Source organism: Nicotiana tabacum, chromosome 6 (assembly GCF_000715075.1).
Source record: "Nicotiana tabacum cultivar K326 chromosome 6, ASM71507v2, whole genome shotgun sequence".
Taxonomy (NCBI): domain Eukaryota; kingdom Viridiplantae; phylum Streptophyta; class Magnoliopsida; order Solanales; family Solanaceae; genus Nicotiana; species Nicotiana tabacum.
Window position 1 is genome coordinate 192,941,766 of NC_134085.1, and position 22,516 is coordinate 192,964,281.

The 22,516-nt window shown below is 34.4% G+C and overlaps 3 protein-coding genes across 3 annotated transcripts; 1 reads left to right on the forward strand and 2 right to left on the reverse strand.

Moving 5' to 3' along the window:
• Positions 1-7,700: 7,700 nt before the first annotated feature.
• On the reverse strand, positions 7,701-10,920 carry LOC142182255 (uncharacterized). Its single transcript, XM_075256412.1, has 4 exons — positions 10,803-10,920; positions 9,961-10,550; positions 9,663-9,717; positions 7,701-8,695 (listed from the first exon to the last, which is right to left on the reverse strand). The coding sequence occupies exons 1-4, from the start codon at positions 10,918-10,920 to the stop codon at positions 7,701-7,703; spliced, it is 1,758 nt and encodes a 585-aa protein (XP_075112513.1).
• A 2,982-nt stretch (positions 10,921-13,902) lies between these two features.
• On the reverse strand, positions 13,903-16,048 carry LOC107797997 (replication protein A 70 kDa DNA-binding subunit B-like). Its single transcript, XM_016620921.1, has 9 exons — positions 15,984-16,048; positions 15,817-15,892; positions 15,363-15,627; positions 14,949-15,074; positions 14,792-14,870; positions 14,584-14,701; positions 14,346-14,503; positions 14,138-14,258; positions 13,903-14,031 (listed from the first exon to the last, which is right to left on the reverse strand). Exons 1-9 carry the CDS (start codon positions 16,046-16,048, stop codon positions 13,903-13,905), a joined length of 1,137 nt encoding a protein of 378 aa, XP_016476407.1.
• A 2,780-nt stretch (positions 16,049-18,828) lies between these two features.
• On the forward strand, positions 18,829-22,118 carry LOC107798000 (putative Peroxidase 48). The gene is made up of 4 exons (XM_016620926.2): positions 18,829-19,277; positions 20,827-21,015; positions 21,116-21,281; positions 21,388-22,118. Exons 1-4 carry the CDS (start codon positions 18,897-18,899, stop codon positions 21,897-21,899), a joined length of 1,248 nt encoding a protein of 415 aa, XP_016476412.1. The 5' UTR covers positions 18,829-18,896; the 3' UTR covers positions 21,900-22,118.
• Positions 22,119-22,516: the final 398 nt, after the last annotated feature.

Below are 22,516 nucleotides of genomic sequence, written 5' to 3' on the forward strand. Positions count from 1 at the left end.
GGATCTACAAACCATGGGTCTCGAATCTTCCCCCACCGTCTCGAATCTTCGTTTGAAGATTTGAGCCGGACCCCAACCTATGCCAAACCCCCCAAATCAATACCCATACCAGGTACCCCCCTGACCTCCCTCGTGACCAAATCAAGCTTGGTTTGGTCCGAATCTAACCAGAAAACCCCAAGTCCCAAATCAGGCCCAAGAACCCTAGAAATCTGGAATCTGAAGTTTTTGTCCAATTAAACGAGAAGGTTGGGGTCTAACAGACCTTAATCGAAGTGTTCTCAGTTGAGAACACTTCGATTAAAGTCCGTTCAACCCCAAAAGAGGTTCGATTCAGAATCCGAGACATGGTCGTCTGATTTTCAATTCTTTAAGGTATTTTCTTCTTCTTTTCCTTGCCTGTTCATGTTGTTTGTTTTGTTAAATGTTTGTTCATGTGTTCAAATGTTAGTTGATTTATTTTTTTATTTTTTGTGTCGACTATTCTATCCACCTTGCCCGGACCTTTTATTTGGTCGAGTTTTTCTCTATTCACTGATTGAGTGTATGTGTGTTAACTATATAATCGATTGAAATAAATTTGGTCGATCAATTAGTTTCCGGGGCAAATCTTTGTTTTGACAGTACAATTTGCACCCCCTGTTAATACTGTTCGATTCTGATTCATTTGGTATTGATTGAATGTGTTGTAATTCGCGTAGTCGATTCGATATATGTCGTCAATTGGTTTCAGTTTGGAATGGTAACTAATCTGACTTGTGTTGTTTAGTTCTCACTAAGGCATTGTTTGAATCCAACTACGAATTGAGTATAGTTGTTTATAGTATGTCAAGTTAAGTCAGAAACCACTTAAGGATTGGTTATAGTTGCAATCTTAATGGAAATTTCAGAGCTTAAGTTAAGTGGACTGCCAGTTTGAGTATGGTTGAACCATTAGAATAATCTATAGTGCAAATACACCTTGGCTGACATCTTTACAGATGAGAAGTCAGGTGTAAACTGAGTTTAATAATAAAAGGCTGAAGATGCACATGAGAATGGTAGTGGAACCTGCTGTACAGCAGGGTATCCACTGCCTTTCTGAATTTCAGCAGTTTAAAGTAGAAGAAAACCCCATGCCTAGACAATCCAAAGTGGAGATGACAACCTTTAAGGCTTATTTTAAGCCCCAGGCAGCCTGTCTTTAAGGACAATTTTCTTCCCTTCTATAGATATAAAGGTGCAGACCTGAAAAGAGTAGGAAAAAAAAGAAGGACCCCTGAAAAAAACTAAAGAGTTTCAGCCATAAAAGCCTCTCTAAAAATCTATCTCCCTTTAGTTTTCAGCAACATAAAGAATCAGAAAACTAGGCAGAGACCCAAGAGTTTAAAACCAGAAAAGGATATAGAGAGAGTTTGTTTCTATATAAAGAGAGAGTTGTTTCAAGTTCAATTGAGTTTTTTTTGGTGTTGATTTTTGTTGTTGGGTTTACAAAACATTTCGGGCTTTGTTGGAGTGTTGTTTCTAGTTTGGAATTGGTGTTGCTGTTGGTTTGAATCTGCTACTGCTGCTGTGACTATAGTTTGTTGTTGCTGCCATTCTTTTGCTGCTGCTGATTTGTCTACCTTCTTCTTCTTCTTTTGTGTTTCAACATCCAGGTACACACTAGAATTTCACATCGATGTAACCGTAAAAGCATGAAATGAAAGATGCGAAGGAGTTTAATCATTTGCTGCTGTAATTACAGCTTTATAAAATGTTGTTAGATTTGTGTAATTCGTTAGTTTGTAACTCAATAGAAAATACATTAGGTAGCTTGTACTTAATTGAAACTTAGTTTGTTTAACACTGTTGATCTTAGTTATTTAGTTGTCTGTATGACATTGAGTGCATAGGTGTTTAGTATATCGATAGTTAAATCTCATCTCTATTCTTTTTTTAAACATGTAAGGCAGGTTGTTTCTAATTTGGCAAAAGATGCAATATAGTTCTAAGTCATTTAAACTGACTCTATCAAATTGGATTTCGTTAGGCAGTTTATAGGACCATGTTCGAATCTCATTAGTAGCAGCTTCTAATAGTTAATTCCATTAATCTAGTTTAAATAAGTTAGTTTAAATTTAACTGGAAGAATGTTTAGCGTGAGTTTTAGCATTTTATTAATCTTGTATGCAATTTCCTTTATTAAGTTAAAAGCATGTTCGCTCATGGAATAAGGCATGAAACAATTCCCCGCCTCATAAATAATTAATCTGATAATTAATAAGAGGCCGGAGCTGGCCAAGCACGTTAATTTAATTGGCGTGTATTTTCCTTCATTTTTAGAGACAAACATAATAGAAATGTAGTCGCTGTAGGTTTATCCTTTCAGAAAATGAGACGAGCCTCGTCAAATAAAAATGTAAATTGCGGGGCCCTCAATAATTGGTCAAGAAAATAAAATACTTAGAATTTGGGATGGACTGTTTAGTGAATTTCACTGCCTTCCCCAAAGATAATAACGCGTTAGACTCTTTAGGCGCGACTTAATTAAATTACATTCTTAAATTCGGGTGCGCATTTATGTGACCCAAATTCAAATCTCAACGGAGTCGGAATGTGTTAACAACCACGGGTGCATTGATTGTGACGTGGTTCGAGATGCATTTTTACGACGTTGCAATTCTATAAAAATAATAATAATAAAAGCGGTTTAAACTTAATAAAAAAAGCACATACGTTATAACATGTATTAAAATCAGATATTTAAGCCATTATAGAAATTTAAGCGACCGTGCTAGAACCACGGGATTCGGGGGTGCCTAACACCTTCCCTCGGGTCAACAGAATTCCTTACTTAGAATTTCTGGTTCGCAGACTTGATTTGGAAAGTCGAATATTTTCCTCGATTTGGGATTCAAGATAAACCGGTGACTTGGGACACCAAAAGCCAAACCTTTCCCAAGTGACGACTCTGAATTAAATAAATAATCCTATTTCGAATATTGTCACTTAAATTGGAAAAACTCCCCCGCGCATTTATCCTTCGGGATAGGCGCGCAAAAAGGAGGTGTGACACCATCGTCCTTCATTTTCTTCTTGAAAATCCATTTAGAACCCAACGTTTTGTTACCTGGAGGAAGATCAACCAATTCTCAGGTATGGTTGCTCAATATGGATTCTATTTCACTATTGACAGCTTCTTTCCAATATTGTACTTCTGAGGAAGACATTGCTTCCTTGAAGGTATGGGGCTCATTTTCTAACAGAAAAGTTTGAAAATCTGGACCGAATGAAGTAGATATCCTTTGATGTTTACTTCTTCTTGGATTTTCTTCATTAGGCATACCATTTGTTATTTCCTCCCGAGGTCGTTTTGACTTTTGGCAGGTCACTTCACTTTCCTTTTTATACGGATAAATAGTTTCAAAGAATTCAACATTATCTGATTCTATTATCGTATTAATGTGAATCTTAGGATTTTCTGATTTATGAACCAGAAAACGATATGCCTTGCTATTGGTTACATATCGAATAAACACACAATCAACCGTTTTTGGACCTATCTTAACCCTTTTAGGTTTAGGAACTTGTACCTTAGCAAAACACCCCCACACTTTGAAGTATTTCAAGCTAGGCTTCCTTCCTTTCCACTTTTCATAAGGAATGGACTGTGTTTTACTATGAGGTACACGGTTGATTATCCGGTTAGCTGTAAGTATAGCTTCCTCCCACAAGTTCTGTGGTAAGCCAGAACTTATTAGCAATGCATTCATCATCTCCTTCAATGTTCGATTCTTCCTCTCCGCAATTCCATTAGACTGTGGAGAGTAAGGGGCAGTTGTTTGGTGAATAATGCCATTCTCCAAACAAATTTTTTCAAAAGGAGATTCATATTCGCCACCCCTATCACTTCTTATCATTTTGATCTTTTTGTTTAGTTGCGTTTCAACTTCACTCTTGTATTGCTTGAAAGCATCAATTGTCTTATCTTTACTATTAAGTAAATAAACATAGCAGTATCTCGTGCTATCGTCAATAAAAGTAATAAAATATTTTTTCCCACCACGAGATGGTGTTGACTTCATGTTGCAAATATCTGTGTGAATTAAGTCTAAAGGACTTGAATTCCTTTCAACGGACTTATAAGGATGCTTAGCATACTTTTATTCCACACATATTTGACATTTGGAATTAATGCAATCAAATTTTGGCAATACTTCTAGATTTATCATCTTCCGCAATGTTTTGAAGTTTATGTGACTAAACGTGAATGCCATAAAGTGTTTGACTCAAGTAAGTAAGAAGAAACATTCACTTTATTGATAGGAACTGCTATTACATTTAGTTTAAAAAGGCCCTCATTTAGGTAACCTTTTCCTATATATACATCGTTCTTACTAAGTACAACACTATTAGAAACAAAAATACATTTGAATCCATTCTTGACAAGAAATGAGGTAGACACAAGATTCTTGCGAATTTCTGGAACATGGAGGACTTGATTTAGAGTCACTATTTTTCCCGACGTCATCTTCAATGCAATCTTGCCAACTCCTTCAATTTTGGCCGTAGATGAATTTCCCATGAAGATTGTCTCGTCGGGTCCTGCGGGGGCATAAGAAGAAAATAACTCCTTGTTAGCACAAACATGGCGGGTGGCTCCAGAATCTATCCACCATTCTTTTGGATTTCCTACCAAATTGTATTCAGACAACATGGCACATAAGTCCTCCATTTCATCTTCAACCATGTTAGCTTGATTCTTTTTCTTCTTATCATTCTTGGGCGCACGACAATCCATGGCCTTATGCCCAGATTTTCCACAGTTGTGGCAATTACCCTTGAACTTTTTCTTGCTTGGGTAATTCTTTGGTCCGGAAGCCTTCTTCCTTTTCTTATTTTGTGGCGCCTCCTCAACAACGTTTGCCCCCATTATTGTCGAGTTTCCACGTGACTTCTTTTCAGCATTTTTGTTGTCTTCTTCTATCCTCAAACGAACAATCAAGTCTTCTAGTGTCATCTCCTTCCGCTTGTGTTTAAGATAGTTCTTAAAATCCTTCCACAACGGAGGTAACTTTTCAATGAAAGCAGCGACTTGAAAGGCCTCATTTATGACCATACCTTCAATAACAAATTCATAATTAATAATAAGATAAATCTTATTAATAAAATTATTGATTCGGGTCATACCTTCAGCAAGGAGGTCATGCACAATGACTTGTAATTCTTGGACTTGAGTTATGACTGACCTAGTGTCAATCATCTTGAAATCCAAAAACCTTGCAGCCACAAACTTCTTAAGTCCGGCATCCTCAGTCTTGTACTTCTTCTCAAGTGCATTCTATAACGCTTTTGAAGTTTCCATGACACTATAGACATTGTATAAGCCATCTTCCAAACAACTCAATATGTAGTTTTTGCACAAGAAATCATAATGTTTCCATGCTTCAGTTACAACAAGTCGTTCATCATCCGGAGTATTTTCATCCATGACCGGAGGATCCTCCTTGATGAAACGTTGCAAACTCAACGTAGTAAGATAGAAGAGCATCTTCATTTGCCAGCATTTGAAGTCAATACCGGAAAACTTTCCGGGTTTTTCTGCCGGTGCCATAGCATGAGCTGGAGTAGAATGGCTTGACGAGGCAGCAACACTCATAACAGTAGAAATCGTTCCCGCAACACTTCTATTAGTTTGGTTTTCATTCGTCATATTTCTGTAAAGTTGAAAACAATACAGAACTTGTTAAATCAGTGAAGTTTTAATATCTTCAAACTGAACACCAAACCAACCATACAACACGTAACAATGGTGAAGTTTTTATATACTTCAAACCCGTACGTTTATTATTCCGGCAAAGTTTTTATGTACTTTAAACCGGACAGAAACAATTATAGGAGTAGAAAGCAACAAGACTTTAGTCTCCAACAAAGTATATAGAAAACAGTTTAATAATCAACACAGAAACGTTAGTAATTTATAAAATTCCGTAAGCTTGTGAGCGTTACTGTGTTAAAACAAAAATCAGAAAACAAAACTGTTAGAAGAATAAAGAAATTTAGAAAAAACAATAAAGAATCAGAATTATTCCGAGTCCATAATTTTCTTGTGTGTCCTTAAGGAATTTTAACCCCCTCACACGTTGCCAAGGTAATGGATTAAATCCTTCTAGGATAAAGCGGAATAAACCTTCCTACAACAGTGGCAATACAAACTGCAGGATACCAACGAACTCAAAGAACGGAGCAAAATCACACTTACGAATTTGAGAGAGAGAGACTGCGAATTAAGATGCAGTTTATTCAGAAAGAAAGAAGTTCTGGAGTGTTTTTTGCGTCTAGAAAATGGAGAATTGCCTCAGAATTTATAGGCAATTATCAGAAGAGGCGTCTGGAAAAGGTGACTTTTCAGAAGAATACACTGCCTGCCGCGGTTCTACCGCGATCGCGGCAGAACCGCGGTCAGAGAGGCTCTCTGAATAAACCTGTCGCGGTTCCACCACGACCGCGGCAGAACCGCGGTCAGAGAGGCTCTCTGAATAAACCTACCGCGGTTCCACCGCGACCGCGGCAGAATCGCGGTCAGATAGGCTCTCTGAATCTTTAGCAAGATTCTGGCGTATTTCCAGCAGTGACTTGGCATTTAATTAATTATTAAATAATTAAATAAATTTTGTCTAAAAAATAATCTCATCGATCATTTGACAAAGCCTAAGCCGAAGCCGAGCGAGCGACGACGACGGCGTGAGGGTTCATTCTCTTCAACTCCTTTTAAGAGCTTTAAGAAGTGATTCTATATATAAGCACACAAATGTGGTTGTCCCTCACCAATGAGGGACAAAGTGCAAGACAAAAGTTCACTTCTTCAAATTTTTCATTTTCCCTCCATTTTATTTCCCTCCATTTCCAATTCACACTTCTTCTACTTTAAAGCCCAATGGCTTAAAGTCCAACAATAGTCTATATTAATATAATTCCCAATTCTCAGAATGATCTTCTATTTTTTTGTCTTTCCTGAATGTTACATTTGCTATAAGTTTCGAATATTGACTTCAATAATAGAATTGAGTATTCTTAGAACTAAAAGGAACGCATGCAACTTTTGTGTAAAACTCTGAAGGAAAAATTGTATAAGATGAATTTGCATGAGTATACATAATAGGATTACGGTAAGTTTAATAAATTTATCTCAATTAAAAATATATCGAGAGATTCTTTTTATATTGTCAGATCTAGTACACAATGAATTCACAGAAAGATAGAGAATAGCAATTTGACACAAACCTGTGTGGTGGAAGGCCACTTCGTGTTAAAGTATTTAAGTACTCTTCCTGGTAGTAGTTGTTGGTATCATCCTCTGCGGAGTCAAAACTCAAAAAGGTTCTGCTTTCACCAGGAAATTTAGCAATTAACATCTCATTTAGTTGATCAACATACTCATTTCTTCTAGCCAAGATAGCCCTTTCTGTCATGTATTTTGCACAACTTGACATTTCATCTAGAGATGGAAATATTTCTCTTATTAAATTATCTTCACCAGTACTATCACCATCATGTTTGACGATCAATTTTTCTGGAAGAAGGACCATATCATCTCTTATTGTAGGTTCCTCTCCATTACCAATCCGTAGTAAGAAATCGCTAAATGTTGGATCTGCTCTTGCCCTTATATTTCTTATTAATTGAATCTTTTCCATTTTATTCCACAAATATGATTTTACCAAGCTTGCATTTATTGTTTAAGCTCTGGTAGATTTTGGAACTATTGGTAGTACTTGACGAAAATCACCTCCGAAGACCATCACTTTTCCACCAAAGGGTTCATTAATATCCATTATATCTCTGAAGCTCCTATCAACGGTTTCAATCATCTGATGATTGGCCATAGGTGCTTCATCCCAAATTATTAGCTTTGATTTTCTTATCAATTTAGCACCATCACTCTGTTTTGACATATTTGTGATTGTTGTATCAGTTGTCTGAAGAGGGATGTCGAATCTAGAGTGAGCTGTATGACCTCCGGGTAAAATTGTAGTTGCTACACCACTTGTTGCCATTGCTAAAGCTATCATGCCTCTTGATCTAAGATTTGCAAGCAATGCACGATATAGGAATGTTTTTCCAGTTCCTCCAGATCCATCCACAAAGAACAATCCCGCTCTGCCAGAGTCGACTCTCTCTAATATAGTCTTGAAAGCTTGTTCTTGTTCAGGATTTAGTTTTGATTGTGCATCAAAATCTTCGGGCGATACATTTATAGACCTTTCTTCGATTATTTCTCTGCATTCCGATACATTACCATTATCCCTCCCATGATCAAGTTTAAGGAAGTCATACTTGTCAATTTTCTTGCCCATGCTCTCTAAGAAATAATTGATGCTCTTCAACGTGCATTGGAGTTGAGCAACATGAGAATTGTCATGTATTTTTCTAAAGTCTTCTGGCATATCTTCGTAATAGGTTTCCCAGAGCTTCCTAATGTCCGTTGGATTACAATGAACCAAAATTGTTGCAAATAAATTTCTCAGCGCTGATGGCATTTTGAAGAGGACCGCTTCACGTAAGCATTCTGAAATACTGTTGTCTGATTCTAATAAACCTCTTTCCTTTGCAGCTTCTTTGAATGTTTCACACTCTCTTCCATTAACAGTTAGCAAGTCTTTAAACGATAAGGGTCCTCTGACGTGATTCAACAATAATCTCAAATAATACCTTTCGCCTTCTCTACGATTAGCTGTAACATTGAGTAAAATTCTATATTAACTGCTAAGACTAATCATTATCATTTATCCAGATAAAATACAACAGGGTGCAGACTGTCAGTATAATGTAGCCTAGTCAATGGCTAATGCCAAAATATATTTCTTCTTTACTTAAAAGAAGTGTCGTTATTTAAACATGTTGGATTCTGAATTCTTGTTGAAGCCTTAGAATATTCTTAGCTGATAAGAATTGAAATATGTTTATCAAGAAACGTATAACACCAACTTCTAACTTTGCTGTAGACAAGTGCAAATAGTTTTTGATAATTTTGCACTATACACATTTGTATATATTTTTGTTTGCAGCACAAAAAATATTTTCCATTTAGTATCTTCATCACGTTAACTTCAACTCGGCCATATGCCAAAAATAGATTAGGCATTAGTTGAAGTCATTGTGTCCTATTTTATTTCAATCAATCGTGTAACGAAGCTAATGGATTCAACTCTAAGAAATAATGATGAACTCTTATAGACTGTTATATAGCCATATTGCAGTAAAAGGAATAGGACCCCCGGAAAAAACTATCTAGATTTACTGATTCTTGTTATTATAGATTAGAACTTTAAGTAATAGCCATATTCTATTTTGCATAAATAGTTCCAAAGGACTCGCATTTGTTTACGGACTATAAATCACAGCTTCGTTATACTTTTGACTATTTTTCCGCTGGCGTCAACCTGTCATTACCCTCCTCCTTTATTTGGGTTTAGGATTGGCTACATTCTGAAACTCACATTTATGTTGTGAATTTTCTACCCCTGACTTCTGTTTTTTGATAGTCTGTATATCAGATCCTAGACTGCGTATTATTTGGTTGATGCCTTAATTGTTTTAATTTATCAAACAGAAAGTGCCCAATCCTACAAGACTAATATTGTTTCAAATTATTAATTTCATCAAGATTTATCTTAAAGAGAATAGATAGATCATCTTACCAGTAGCAATTCGACCAATAACTGATCTTGTTTTTCTTTTTGTCCATATCTTTCCCTGTGAGTTCCACACATAATACTCTGAAAATTCTTTGTATAGGTATTGTCGTGCTTCAGTATCCCTCGAGCATGTCCGAAAATATTCCGTGAGCATGGTTAGCATTGCATATTCCCACGCAATCACATTTTGCAAATTTTGCTTGCTCCAATAGCACACTGTGTATTGACATTTCACAGAAACTTGTATAGTTATTTATTTCATCAAAAGTTTTAATTAACCTTGTTAGAGATAAATATTTACTTGTTTGTCTATCCGGGAGATGTAGTTGAAGGTTAATGACCGGATGTTGCATTTCACTGAGATTGAATTCATAAATTCTCCATAGTGCTTCTGGCGGAGACACCCAACGTGCGTCTTGAAAATTTTGGATTTTTCATCAACTACTTTTTTGCCATCATCTGATTCAATATAAACAGTACACCTATCATGTCCTTTATATATATACTTATAGAGATACTTGATTGCTTTCACTCCAGAGCAAGACTCCACATTAATATGACAATTGTATCTAGTTAGTAAGTAAGGATTATATGGCACAACCCACTGATTATTCATTCTCATGCCACGGACATTTACGATCTTTCCATCATTTTTTCTCTTATAAATAGGGTATCCATCCTTTCCTTGTATTAATTTATTACTAAATGGCCTAGGATAGTGATTCTTGCATTGACCATCCGTCATGCATAAATTTGTTGGACGATGTTTTCCACATGGACCATGCATCATATGCTTGACAACTAAGTCATGCAAGAGTGGATATTCTTCTTCATCAGGAAGTTCCGCAGAAATAAACTTGTCATATTGGTCTGCTGATGTTATCTTGTACCCTTGTTCAAGTATTATCAAAAGGTGTATGTAGGCCTATTTTTTGGAATTCAACCACGAAGACATGTGCCGCAACATGACCAAATATTTTTTTCTTAAAAATCTGATCCTTTAAATCCTGTAATTTTGCCCTAAAAACTCTAGTCACTAAGTCTGGTCTATCTTGTGCAAGTTGTCCTTCGCATAGATTTTCCTGGATCTCCGCCCAATCGGGATTACATGTCATTGTGATAAAAAATCTGGTTTTCCAAAACGTTGAACCAAAGCCATTGCATCCATATACCTACGGCGCATATCTCTAAGGCCTCCGATGAATGATGCCGGTAATATTACTCTTTGGCCAACTTTATCTCCTCTATATTCTCCAGCCATGATACTATCAACTATACCTTGCAATATTTCCCTTCTAAGTAGTGTTTGCTCTAATCTAAAGAATTCAAGTCTTGTTGTTTCTAACTTGATGTACATGTCAACCACAAATTGTTGCAATAACCGTCCGCACAATAGTAGTATTGTCTTTTCTCCTTTGCGTATTTGAAATTTGTAGCAATAATACTCTCTACAAGACACGCATGATTTAGATTCACGACGTACCCCTACAAAAATAAGTAGTATCTGTTAGTGTAGTTAATATTCAAATAAGAAAACTAAAGTGATACGTAATTTAATTGCAATACTTTACCTTGCTCCTCTTTGTGAAACACCTCATTAGCGGACGTGTATGTTGGGACATTCTGGTTTACATTGGCAACTTCAGATGTACTTGCACCTCTTTTTGATTTATATTTGTGTATTCCTTGGTGCCAGCCAACCTCTCCATTTGGAAAAACAGAGGATATTGGAGTGGGTCATAGCAACCATAATAATGTTTGACTCTATGTTTGTTGCCGGAATGCTCATGAACAATAATCTCTCTATCGAATGGTACATTTGGATTGTTTCCATCTATCCAAATTGCAGCAATTTGATCTACTGATGGTTTGTTGTAGACACGTTGATCCAGTGTAGCATTGGCAGCAATTCGAATTTGTAAATCTTGGAAGCTTGAATGATCCTTTAGCTGGCAAAAGAATTGTGCATAAGGATTCCCATCCATTAGCTGCCTAATTTTCGTCACAACTTCCTCAGATAAGTTGGCTTCTTGCAATTTTGAAATCCGATTGCATAATTCATTGTCCGTGTCAAAAAAATATAATTGAAAATAACATAGATTATCCTCACGTGGAAGCAATGACGGAAGATCGTGATAAATTTGACCTTGTGCCTTAAAGGTGTAAACTCTTTTCCTTGAAGATGCAAGTTCTTTGTCAAGTCTAACACCAAAAGACGTAAATGCAAATATACTATTATATGCTCTAATGTTTCGACGGAACTCTTTTGCTTCGTCTGACTCGTCAACAAGTAACTCGTATAATTGTATTGGAACTTCAGTATTTACCAATCTTACTGATCCCTCTCCGCAACAAAATGTTGGAGTTTCATGCTGAAACCTCATAGTGTGACAATGAATGCAATCAGGAACATTTTCCAACTTCTGAGTACAGGATGTAGATGGTTTAGAGACAATTTCACCTATATATATGTAGCCAAATGTTATGAGTAGTAGAAGGTAATAACTCGAACACAAATAAATGTAAGTAATTTTGCTGGATAATTTAGTACTGTATATTACCTTCAATTTCACACTCTTTTGATAGAGCCTTCAAAAACCAATTTATCCTGCGTTGCTTCCTTGGTCTTCTTTCTTCAATATCAATATATTCCATTGATTGAGTCAAGATTTCCCAAAAATAAGAAGCATATTTTAGATCCAAAGTAAATTCTACTAATTATATTTAAAAAAATTGACGACATGCGAAGGTTCATAAATAGAAGAAGAAAAAAAAAGACAAGGTCCTTAAAAAATAATTATGGCAAAAATGACGAAGGTATCAATGAAATCTAAATATGAGAGTGACAAAGTTGCCGCTACCGGCGTCGCAACTATAGCATTCAACGCCGGTAATTTTAACCTCCGTACTTCTATGACCGATGCTACCGTAGTCAACGGTCCAAGATTAAATGGCTTATCTGTCTGAATAATTGGTATCCTACATGGACACATGCGGAATAGGCTATATGAAGAGACAAGGTGCATGAGGACTTGTTCCATTTGAGCATGAAAAACTTAAGATGGTCAATGGCCATACTATTAAGATGGACTCCACATGCTGATACGCTATGTTTTTCAAAGGCAAAATTCTAAAGCATCTTTGACATTCTTCTATGATCAATGGTTATACTATATATGTCAGCATGGAAAAGCATCCACAAGAAATGGCTAGTTTTAACTTTAGATGGTAAAACAAAACATTTAATGCACAACATATCAATCACCGACAAGTATTAAACAGACGATCAATCAGAGTTGTATAAGCACCAGAGCCTTCACATATATGATAGCCATACTTGTTAACTGAAATCAAATGTGAGTACGTAAAACTAAGTAAAGGGTAACGAATTTATAGTAGGATTTTAGATGGATAATGGGCCCAACAATTAAATTGATTTATGCTATAATGAAATAGAATTTCATTTGCAGAAGTTGCAGTAAATAAACATTTTTAGCCTATAATATTTTAGTGGAGCCAAAATTATTTAAAAATAATTAATACACATACATGAATAAAAGTGATTATGTATTGATCTGTTGTAATATGTTAAAATATGCAGCTTGAAGTGAATTTTGCCAAGGAAACTGCTACAGGCTATTAGTAATTTTACCTGAATTTTGTTCTTCATATATATTGTTGTTTTCATAATTTGACTTTGACGCATGTAAAGCATTATATTTGCTAAATCTCCGAATGGCATAAGAAACATTGCCTTGATCTATACATATAGAAAGAAATATTTTTTTAAAAAAATTAATGCCGCAATTAACAAAATTATAAAGAACATAATTTGTTAATTATGTTTATATGTACCTTGTTTTGCCATATGTGGTTAATAAATAATAGCCTGTGGAATACAATTAGTAGTTAATATTGTATTCTAATTCAACTAAAACACACACAGTACAAAGAATACACCGAGTAAAATTGATATTTAAATATTATATATGCTATGCCAGCAAAAGTTGTTCCTTATTGTTTAAAAGAAAATAGAAACTTCAACGATCAATAACTATCTAGAATACGGGGAAAAAAGAGCTTATATTTCTTAGAGAATGCAACAACACTAATCCTTTTCAATTTTAACTTTTTTGCAAATTATTGGGTTGTTGATGTCTTCTTCGACTTTTTTGGTCTTCTTAATTCCTGTTTCCGTTTGTATCTCTTCATCTATTTCAATTGCAGCAATTTTTTCAACTTCCTAGATCTCCTCCACAATAAATCGTCTTCCATCTCGATCGCCGCCATTTTTGGAATCAATTTTGACAAGAAAGGTGAACTTTTTTTCCAGACTCAACACCAATTTGCGATAAAATTTGGATTCTTCTTTCTGTACAAAAAAGAGTAAATTAGTTAAGATTGGATAAGGTATTCAAACCACATAAATGTCACTAATTTGTATATTTTGTAATGGTGTAATCAAGAAATAATCTGACATTTTGAGATATTGATTGTATATACGTTGTAACATCACAACCAAGCAAGTATCTTGTGGATTCAAACAGTGTAACATAATAACGTTCTTTCTTATCAAACACCTCAAGCTTTAGAATATACCTACAAATTCATAAATAATCAAACAATTAGCTCATTTATTGATATGTGAAAATGTAGAGAAAAAATTGAATTTTTTATCTGTTTTACCTTTCCTGGTAATCAACATTCTCGACGCCACAACGATGACATTTTGTAATATTATTTATAACGTCCACTTTCTTGTAACATTTCTTGCAAGAAGAATACCATGGTTCGTCTTTGTTCATTATATCTTTTATTCTTGCATTAAATTTAAAATATGTATCCTGCAAATAAATATTAAAAAAAATAGGTTAGATAGGACATTTTTAAAAAGTATAAATATTAAGTAGTTGGAAGAATTTACCTCTTTATTGTCGAACGAATCATCTTTCATGTCCTCAATCTTTACTTCTCGAGCATTTTTCAGTTGTATATTTGGCAATGAACTAATATCTATGTTTTTTGCCTTCTTATAGTCATGCCTGCATATTGTGTAATTAGTAAATAATAATAAATATATTTTACTAAGATTGCTTAAACGTAAAAAAAAAAAAAACCTAAGCAAATATTACCATTTTTGGAGAGCTACCGCCTTTTCAAACTTTGGATTTATCATTATACTAACGTACGTAGTAGATATAGAAAAATTTCCTTCACAAATAAAAAAAAGTTAAATATAATAAAAAATTCTACAATTTACAAAAAATACCAAAGTTCTTGATATATTACCTCTATATGATGTTTTCCTAATATCACATGTCGCAACAACAGGTTTTTCATCAATCAATTTTTGTAGTACTTGACCGTTTATCTCTGAGAAATCATTCCATAAGGTTACAGTCTTTTCTATCAACCCTGAAATTTACAATTAAATATATTAAACATTCATCTTAATTACGAAGAAACATTTAACATATTGAACTAAAACTACCAACTTACATCTCGTTGATAAGCACTATCTCCCTTCGTTTCTTTGAACCTTCTCCCATGGAGGGTTTAATATCCACTAAAATTTCAACTATATCTAAAAAGAATATCAAAACAATTATATATATATTACCCAAAAATTAATAAGCAGAATAGAAATAAAATATTGTTTGTATATTTAGTGAAAGATTATGGGATGAAATCTAAACAACTTACCAAAAATTGTTCCATTGGTGCACTTTGATGCCTCATCGAATGAAATAAAATTATTTGAAAAACCAATGGTCGAAAAGTGACTATTGCTTTCTTCAACTAACGTACTTTCCTTAAATCCAATCTCAAGCTCATTGTGCACTGATTGAAAATTCGGATTTGCACTATTGATACGTCCGTTTATGATATAACAGATCTTGTTTTGTTGTAAATAATTTTTCCACAACTCAATATAACCATTGAAAAGTGTAGCGTGAATTTTTGTTCCCTGTAAAAAATTTCACTGTAAGTTAATCTGATGGTTAAAAATATAATATGAAAAGACATGAAATAAAATATTGATATAAAATAACAATTACCTCTTCGTCAACTAATGTCACAATTTTCGGGTTCCTTGATTTGTTTTATTGTTGAACTCTTTTACTATTCCACTCCCAAACGCTAACACTCGTATTACCCAACTTGAATCAGATACTCTTAGACTATTAATTGGGACACATTGGCCTAACAATTCCTTTTCACTGCAAGTGTACCTAAAATAAAGCATGCATAAGAGTTTTATAAGTTATCAAAGTGACTAATTCAATAATTGATTATTTTTATGATATAAGGAAGTTTGTTTACCTGAACAGAAGTAATTGTTGAAATCTGAGTGATTCAAGCATGGAAATTGTAATAACACAAATCATGTAGTATTAATATAACACAAATTAAAGCAGATAGTATAATTTTTAATTCTTTTTAAAACAAGCAACTTGAGCTGGCATAGCAATTATAAGTATTATTAATTATACAACAAAGGAAATAAATAATACTAATATTTAAGTGATAAGACTTAGATCGAATGTCTAACCGATTTTCTGTGATGAATTGCAATTCTTCAATAACCTGTAATAAAATTTGTAAATTATGTGAGATGTGAAATTAGCCAAGTCTAAAACATGAAACAAAAACTATATAATAAAAAAATTATTGATGCAACAATAAAAATAAATTATTGATACAACACTAAAAACTGGTGCATGCAAATGTGCTTGGAAAATACAAAGTAGCAAAAGATGTTGATATTAGTAAAAACAAACAACACCTGAAATCGCGATGTTGGAATAGGGCGAACTTTGATGATTAAATAGTGACATTGTAGCTTCTTTTATAGAAGTATTATGGTACACAACTTGACACATAAAAGGAATTATATAAAGTAAATTTGTGTGTAGGTCAAAGAGACAAGAAAAATTTACCAAATAATAAAAACTTCTACTAAAATGTTTCCCTGGACGAAGTCAAATTCTAAACACTTTCCTTGTGTGCAACGGAACCACAATAATGATGGTTCCATTTTACCCATGCAATAAACTTTCCTTGTGCAATTTCACAATAAACTTTCCTTGTGCAATTTCACAATAAACTTTCCTTATGCAACAGTACAAAATTTTTATTACCAAATAATTAAGGCAATATAATAACTTATTTAATACTCCAAAAAGTAAAGGGAATCTGTTATTTAATGAGAGTGAAAGTTTAGGAAATTTTTTTTGTTAAGTTTCCTTGGGTTAGAAACGGGACAAAATTTAATGAGAGTAAAAGTTTAGGAAATTTTTTTTGTTAAGTTTCCTAAGGTAAGAAACGTGACAAAATTTAACCAATTAATTAAGGCAAAGTTTAATAACAAATAATTGAAGAAAAATTTACCAAAAAATTCGAAAACTAAATTAATTAAGTGATATTTTTAAATATTTATGAAATACTTAAATTACTATATTGTCCTATGGGAACTCTATGTCTTAAAGGGTAAAAAAGGCAAACGATATTTTGCTAAGGGCATTCGTACTTTTAATATAATATAAATATAGATAAGCTCCTATGCTGGAAAAGTTTCGCCTTCCCTCCCACCTCTCTTGCATTTTTGTACTTAAAATACTCTTTCCAATCCCCAAAAATAACATTGTGATGGTATAAAATACTCTTTCCAATCCCCAAAAATAACAGTGTGATGGTATAAAATACTCTTTCCAATCCCCAAAAATAACAGTGTAATGGTAAATGAATTTCTCAGTGTACCTTAGACATCGATTACGGAACTTTTTGATATATTACGTACTTATAGCTTGTTTGGCCAAGCCGGAGAAATCAGCTTATTTTGAGAAGTGCTTTTGAAAAAAGTGTTTTTGAAAGAAGTACTTTTGGAGAGAATCAGTTTGTGTTTGGCTAATCAGTCTGAAAAGCACTTTTGAGAAATAATTTGTGTTTGGCCAAGCTTTCTAGAAAGTGCTTTTAAGTGTCAAATTACGAATAAGGACATGAATAGATTTACTTAATAATTAATATTATAAGTATATAAATAATATCAAAATTTTGTTATTACATGCAATAATTAAAAAAATTCATTTTATTTAAGTAAAATATGAAAATAAAATTAAAAAGTACTTAATTCTTTTAATATAAATTAAATATATTAAAATTCCTTCAACAAATATAAAAGCATTCACCCCTAAAGACACTATATATTAGAAAGTTTCCTAAAAATAAGAAGAAATATTTATAAATTAATATCCTAAGTATTACGTTTAAGAGTTATTTTGGTATATACTATATTTTGTTAAGGGTATTTTAGGTAAGAAGAAAAGCCAAAATTGCTTCTGCTTCTGCTTTTGGAAAGAAACTACTTTTTTCTGCTTCTCTGAAACTGCTTCTGTTTCTTCCCAAAAGCACTTTTTTTTCCCAAATAAGCTTGGCCAAACACCTCAAATTAGGAAAAAAAGTGCTTTTGGGAAAAAAAGCACTTTTTTGTCTTGAGAAACTTGGCCAAACAGGCTATTAGAGAGTACAGAAACTAATACTCCATTTAAATCACAATTTCATTGTTAATGTATTATAAATCGTAAAAAACAATTAATTGGCTCGCTAAATAACATTCATACTTGGTACTAATTTCATTCTTTTTGGCCTGTTTGGCTAAGCTTCTTTTTGGCCAAAAGTGTTTTTTTGGGCCAAAAGCACTTTTGGCCAAAATTTGAAGAGTTTGACCAAGCTTTTGGAAGGGAAAAAAGTGCTTTTGAGGAGAAGCAGAAGCATTTTTGGATAAGTAGAAAAAAGTAGGTTGTCTCAGAAAGCACTTTTTTGAGAAACACTTTTGAGAAAAATACACTTAGAAGCAGTTTTTTAAAGCTTGGCCAAACACTAATTGCTGCTCAAAAGTGCTTTTCAAACTAATTAGCCAAACACACAAACTGATTTTCACCAAAAGTACTTTTAATAAAAATACTTTTGAAAAAAAACACTTCTCATTTTTGCAGCTCGGGCAAACGGGCTATTAGCCACCTTCTCCGGTGAAGCAGCGTGATGGCATAAATGTAAATAGAGGAATGATAAAGAGCATTCTTATGAAGGCAGTGAGAGTTAGTTACGGTACGCAGCTAGCCAGCTTCACTGACAAGTAACAAACTATATTTCCATTACCAATTATTCAATTCCTGCTCAAAACCGCCTTCTTCTTCTCAAAGCTATCAAATAATCCTGTGCAAGTTTCATTTTGCCATGGATTTTACGCGGAAATTGAGTTTTCTAGTGTTTCTGTTGTGTATTCTCATCTCTTTGCAGAACCAAGACGACATTGATACCAATAACAAGTTTTCTTCTCATGACGACAAATATTGCTCCTTATCTGATGATGAATCTCACTATATCTTCGATGTTGACTCATTTCCGCCTCTTCCTATGTTCGCTACTACTTCTCATGTGGAGAGGAAGCTCCAGCAACAAACAGGGGCTCGGGAATCCCTGAAATACGATTACTACCATCAAACTTGTCCTCAAGCTGAGCGAATCATCCGATCAAGTGTTCGAGATCTTTTCAAAAAGCGACCACAGATTGCTCCTGCTTTGTTGAGACTTGCTTTCCACGACTGCTTTGTTGAGGTCATTTTCCTTCAGTTTCCTAAAACTATTTGTATAATAGTATCTTGTTCTGCTTGTGCTTTATACATCAGTGCATTTTTTGGTTTTTGATTAATTATGATATTTCAATGTTAGGAGTTTGAAGTATTTTTATAGTTGAGGTCATTTTCCTTTGATTTCCTAAACTACTTGTATAATAGTGTATCTTGTTCTGCTTGTGCTTTTATATATCAGTGCACTATTTCGTTTCTGGTTACGCTGTTTCAACTTAACGGAGTTTGAAGTATTTTGATTGTTGAGGTCATTTTCCTTCGATTTCCTAAACTACTTGTCTTCTATAATCTCTTGTTGCTGCTTTTATTTTAATACATCACTGCATTTTTTCATTTTTGGCTGTGCAATTTAATTCAACTTAAACTTAGGGTTAATAGTCAATGGCGAAGCGTGAGTTTGAAGTATTTTTAATCAGTCCTCGTAATATTGTTTGATTTTTATCGAGGAAGTTTATTAAATTGAGCTTTTGTAATTCTCATGATTTGGAATGCTTTCCGATCAATGATAAAACAGAGGCGTTATGACAGGTTTCTATCCTTCTTTCTTTTTTTCTTTTTTTTTTGTTTTGTCGTTGCTAGGGGTGTTCATAAAAATCCGAAAATTCGAACCAAACCGAAAACCAAACCAAGCCGACCAAAAAAATCGATACTTTTGGTTTGGTTTAGTTTTGGTTTTGAAATTTAAAAACCGATCAAATTTAGTTTGGTTTTGGTTTTAATAAAAAAAAACCGAACCAAACCGAATATAGGAGTAGTTATTTTAATTTATTATTACACCTATATATATGTATACTTTTATACAACGTTTCAATAATTTTATAGTAAATGTTAATCGTTTGCACTTTTAGTATATGTCTTTACCTTTACATTCTAGTTTGATTGGTAGTTTTCTTTTGTTAAGTGTAAGAATCTATTTCATGTTAAAAATAATATATTTTTAATTGAGTCCTTAAATTATTCATCACTATTTGATTCGATTATCATCAATATATCTTGGTAAATAATAGATTTCTCAAAGGGCAATTGATTTAATAGTGTTACGTTGAAAATGTGATCGACGAAATATGTGTTTGGTAGTGTATGTCTTATATTTAAGAAAAAACCGAAAAACCGACTTAATTGGCTTGGATTGGTTCTAATATTTGAAAAACCGACTTACTTGGTTTGGTTTCTTTTTAGGGAAAAATCGATCCAAACCGAACCATGAACGCCCCTAGTTGTTGTATATGTGACTCAATTTTTTGGTTTTTGGTTAACGTGAGTTACTAATTGGCGCAACTAGCGTGAGCTCTTCTTCTCGCATGTTCATTTGTTACTGATTGAGCTTACAAATGAGCTCTTTATCGTGAGAAATCAATTTGTTTTCTCCTTTCCAACTCAAATAGTATAGTGAATGTCTAAGGGCGAAGCATGAATTTGGAGCATGTTATCTTGGGAAAAAATTCTTATTGTGCTTGTGAAGTCAAACTCGGTTGTGATGACTCATTGTTTTCTAATCAATCAATGCGAAATAACAGGGGTGTGATGCCTCGGTTTTACTGGACCCTGCTGAAGGATTTCATAGCGAGAAAGAATCTCCTCCCAACGAATCATTGAAGGGCTTCGACGTAATAGATATCATTAAATCGGAGCTTGAAGAAGCTTGTCCAGGAGTTGTTTCTTGCGCTGATACTGTTGTTTTGGCTGCTAGAGAAAGTGTTATTTTGGTAAGCCCTCTATCTCTCTGTTATTATTATTATTATTTTTTTTTTGTGTGTGTGTGTGTGTCACACAACTCACAAATGAAGAAACTTTCATTAATTTCAGACTGGTGGCCCTTTCTACCCGCTGAAAACAGGAAGGAGAGACAGTGTGGCTTCCTTCGGAGAAGTTGCAACTTTTGAGCTTCCTAGTCCTCAGGATGATCTTTCCAAGATGATTGTGTCATTCTCTTCCAAAGGTTTCGATGAAAGGGAGGCAGTAAGCCTCTTAGGTATTGTTTTTTTACTACTAGTAGGAATCTTAAGTTCGGTGTACTTACACACAGATGAAATCTGGTGTTTATTTAGGTAGTGTTTGATTAGAGTTATTTGCAACAGGTGCTCACAGCACTGGAGTGATCCACTGCAAGTTCTTCATCAACAGGCTCTACAACTTCAGCGGGACTAATAGCTCCGACCCTACTATGAACTCGGAGTTTGTTAGTCTCTTGAGGTCCAAATGCAACACAAATCAAGCCTCTTTGATGTCTCCTGCATCAAAAGCACAATCGCCATCCCAACTAGTTTCATCATCGCCTTCACCATCATCTATTATGGATGAATTAGCATCTGCACTGGTTGAGGAGCCAGCAATGAAGATGGACTATGAAGGACCAGGAGCAAATTTTGGTACACTATATTACCGCAGTCTTCTACAAGGCAGGGGAATACTCTATGTGGATCAGCAGCTGACTACAGGGGAAGAAACTAAAACTTGGGTCCAAGCTTATGCTTCAGATGTGTCTTTGTTTCACAAAGATTTCGGGTTGGTAATGATGAAGCTTTCCAACTTGGGAGTTCTCACTGCACCAATGGGACAGGTTCGCAAAGATTGCCGGAAAGTTTCCTGAAAAAGATCAATGGTTTGGTCACTTGTTTAGCCTATTGCAGTTTTGGTTTTTGGTCCCTCTATCATTGAGCTGCCTCATCTCAGTTCCACTTACTCGTTTCTTGAAATTTCTGTGATATCATAGTGCATGGTAGTTGTAAGCGTACTGGTTTTGTTTGCACGAATTTGACAGGCTTAAAAGACACTAATCTGTCAGTATTAGCTCGGTCACTTTTCTTAATGGCATATTCGAGCTCTCATTATGGTCAATCAGTAGGTCAGGTTGTCTCTTAAGAAAGCACATTCCAGTAAAAGTATCCATTGACCAGAATTATACTCTGAATATCATATTACACCAACAAAATAGTAAAGAAACACACACATTCCTGGATCTTTTAATTGATATGAAGTGAATAACAATTGGCAAACAGGAAAGACAAGTAAAAGATGGGAAATTGCATCACCACTCACAATCTCATAGGCACACACAACGGTATACTTGTTTGTTTTAGAGCTTGAGAGGACCAAGTCTTCGCATTGAATTGTTGAGACTGCCTGATCGTTTTTGAAACGAGAACTCGGTGTACATGTCCATGAAGAATCTGTCAACAATGTCAACGTAAACTGGGCTGTTTAGCA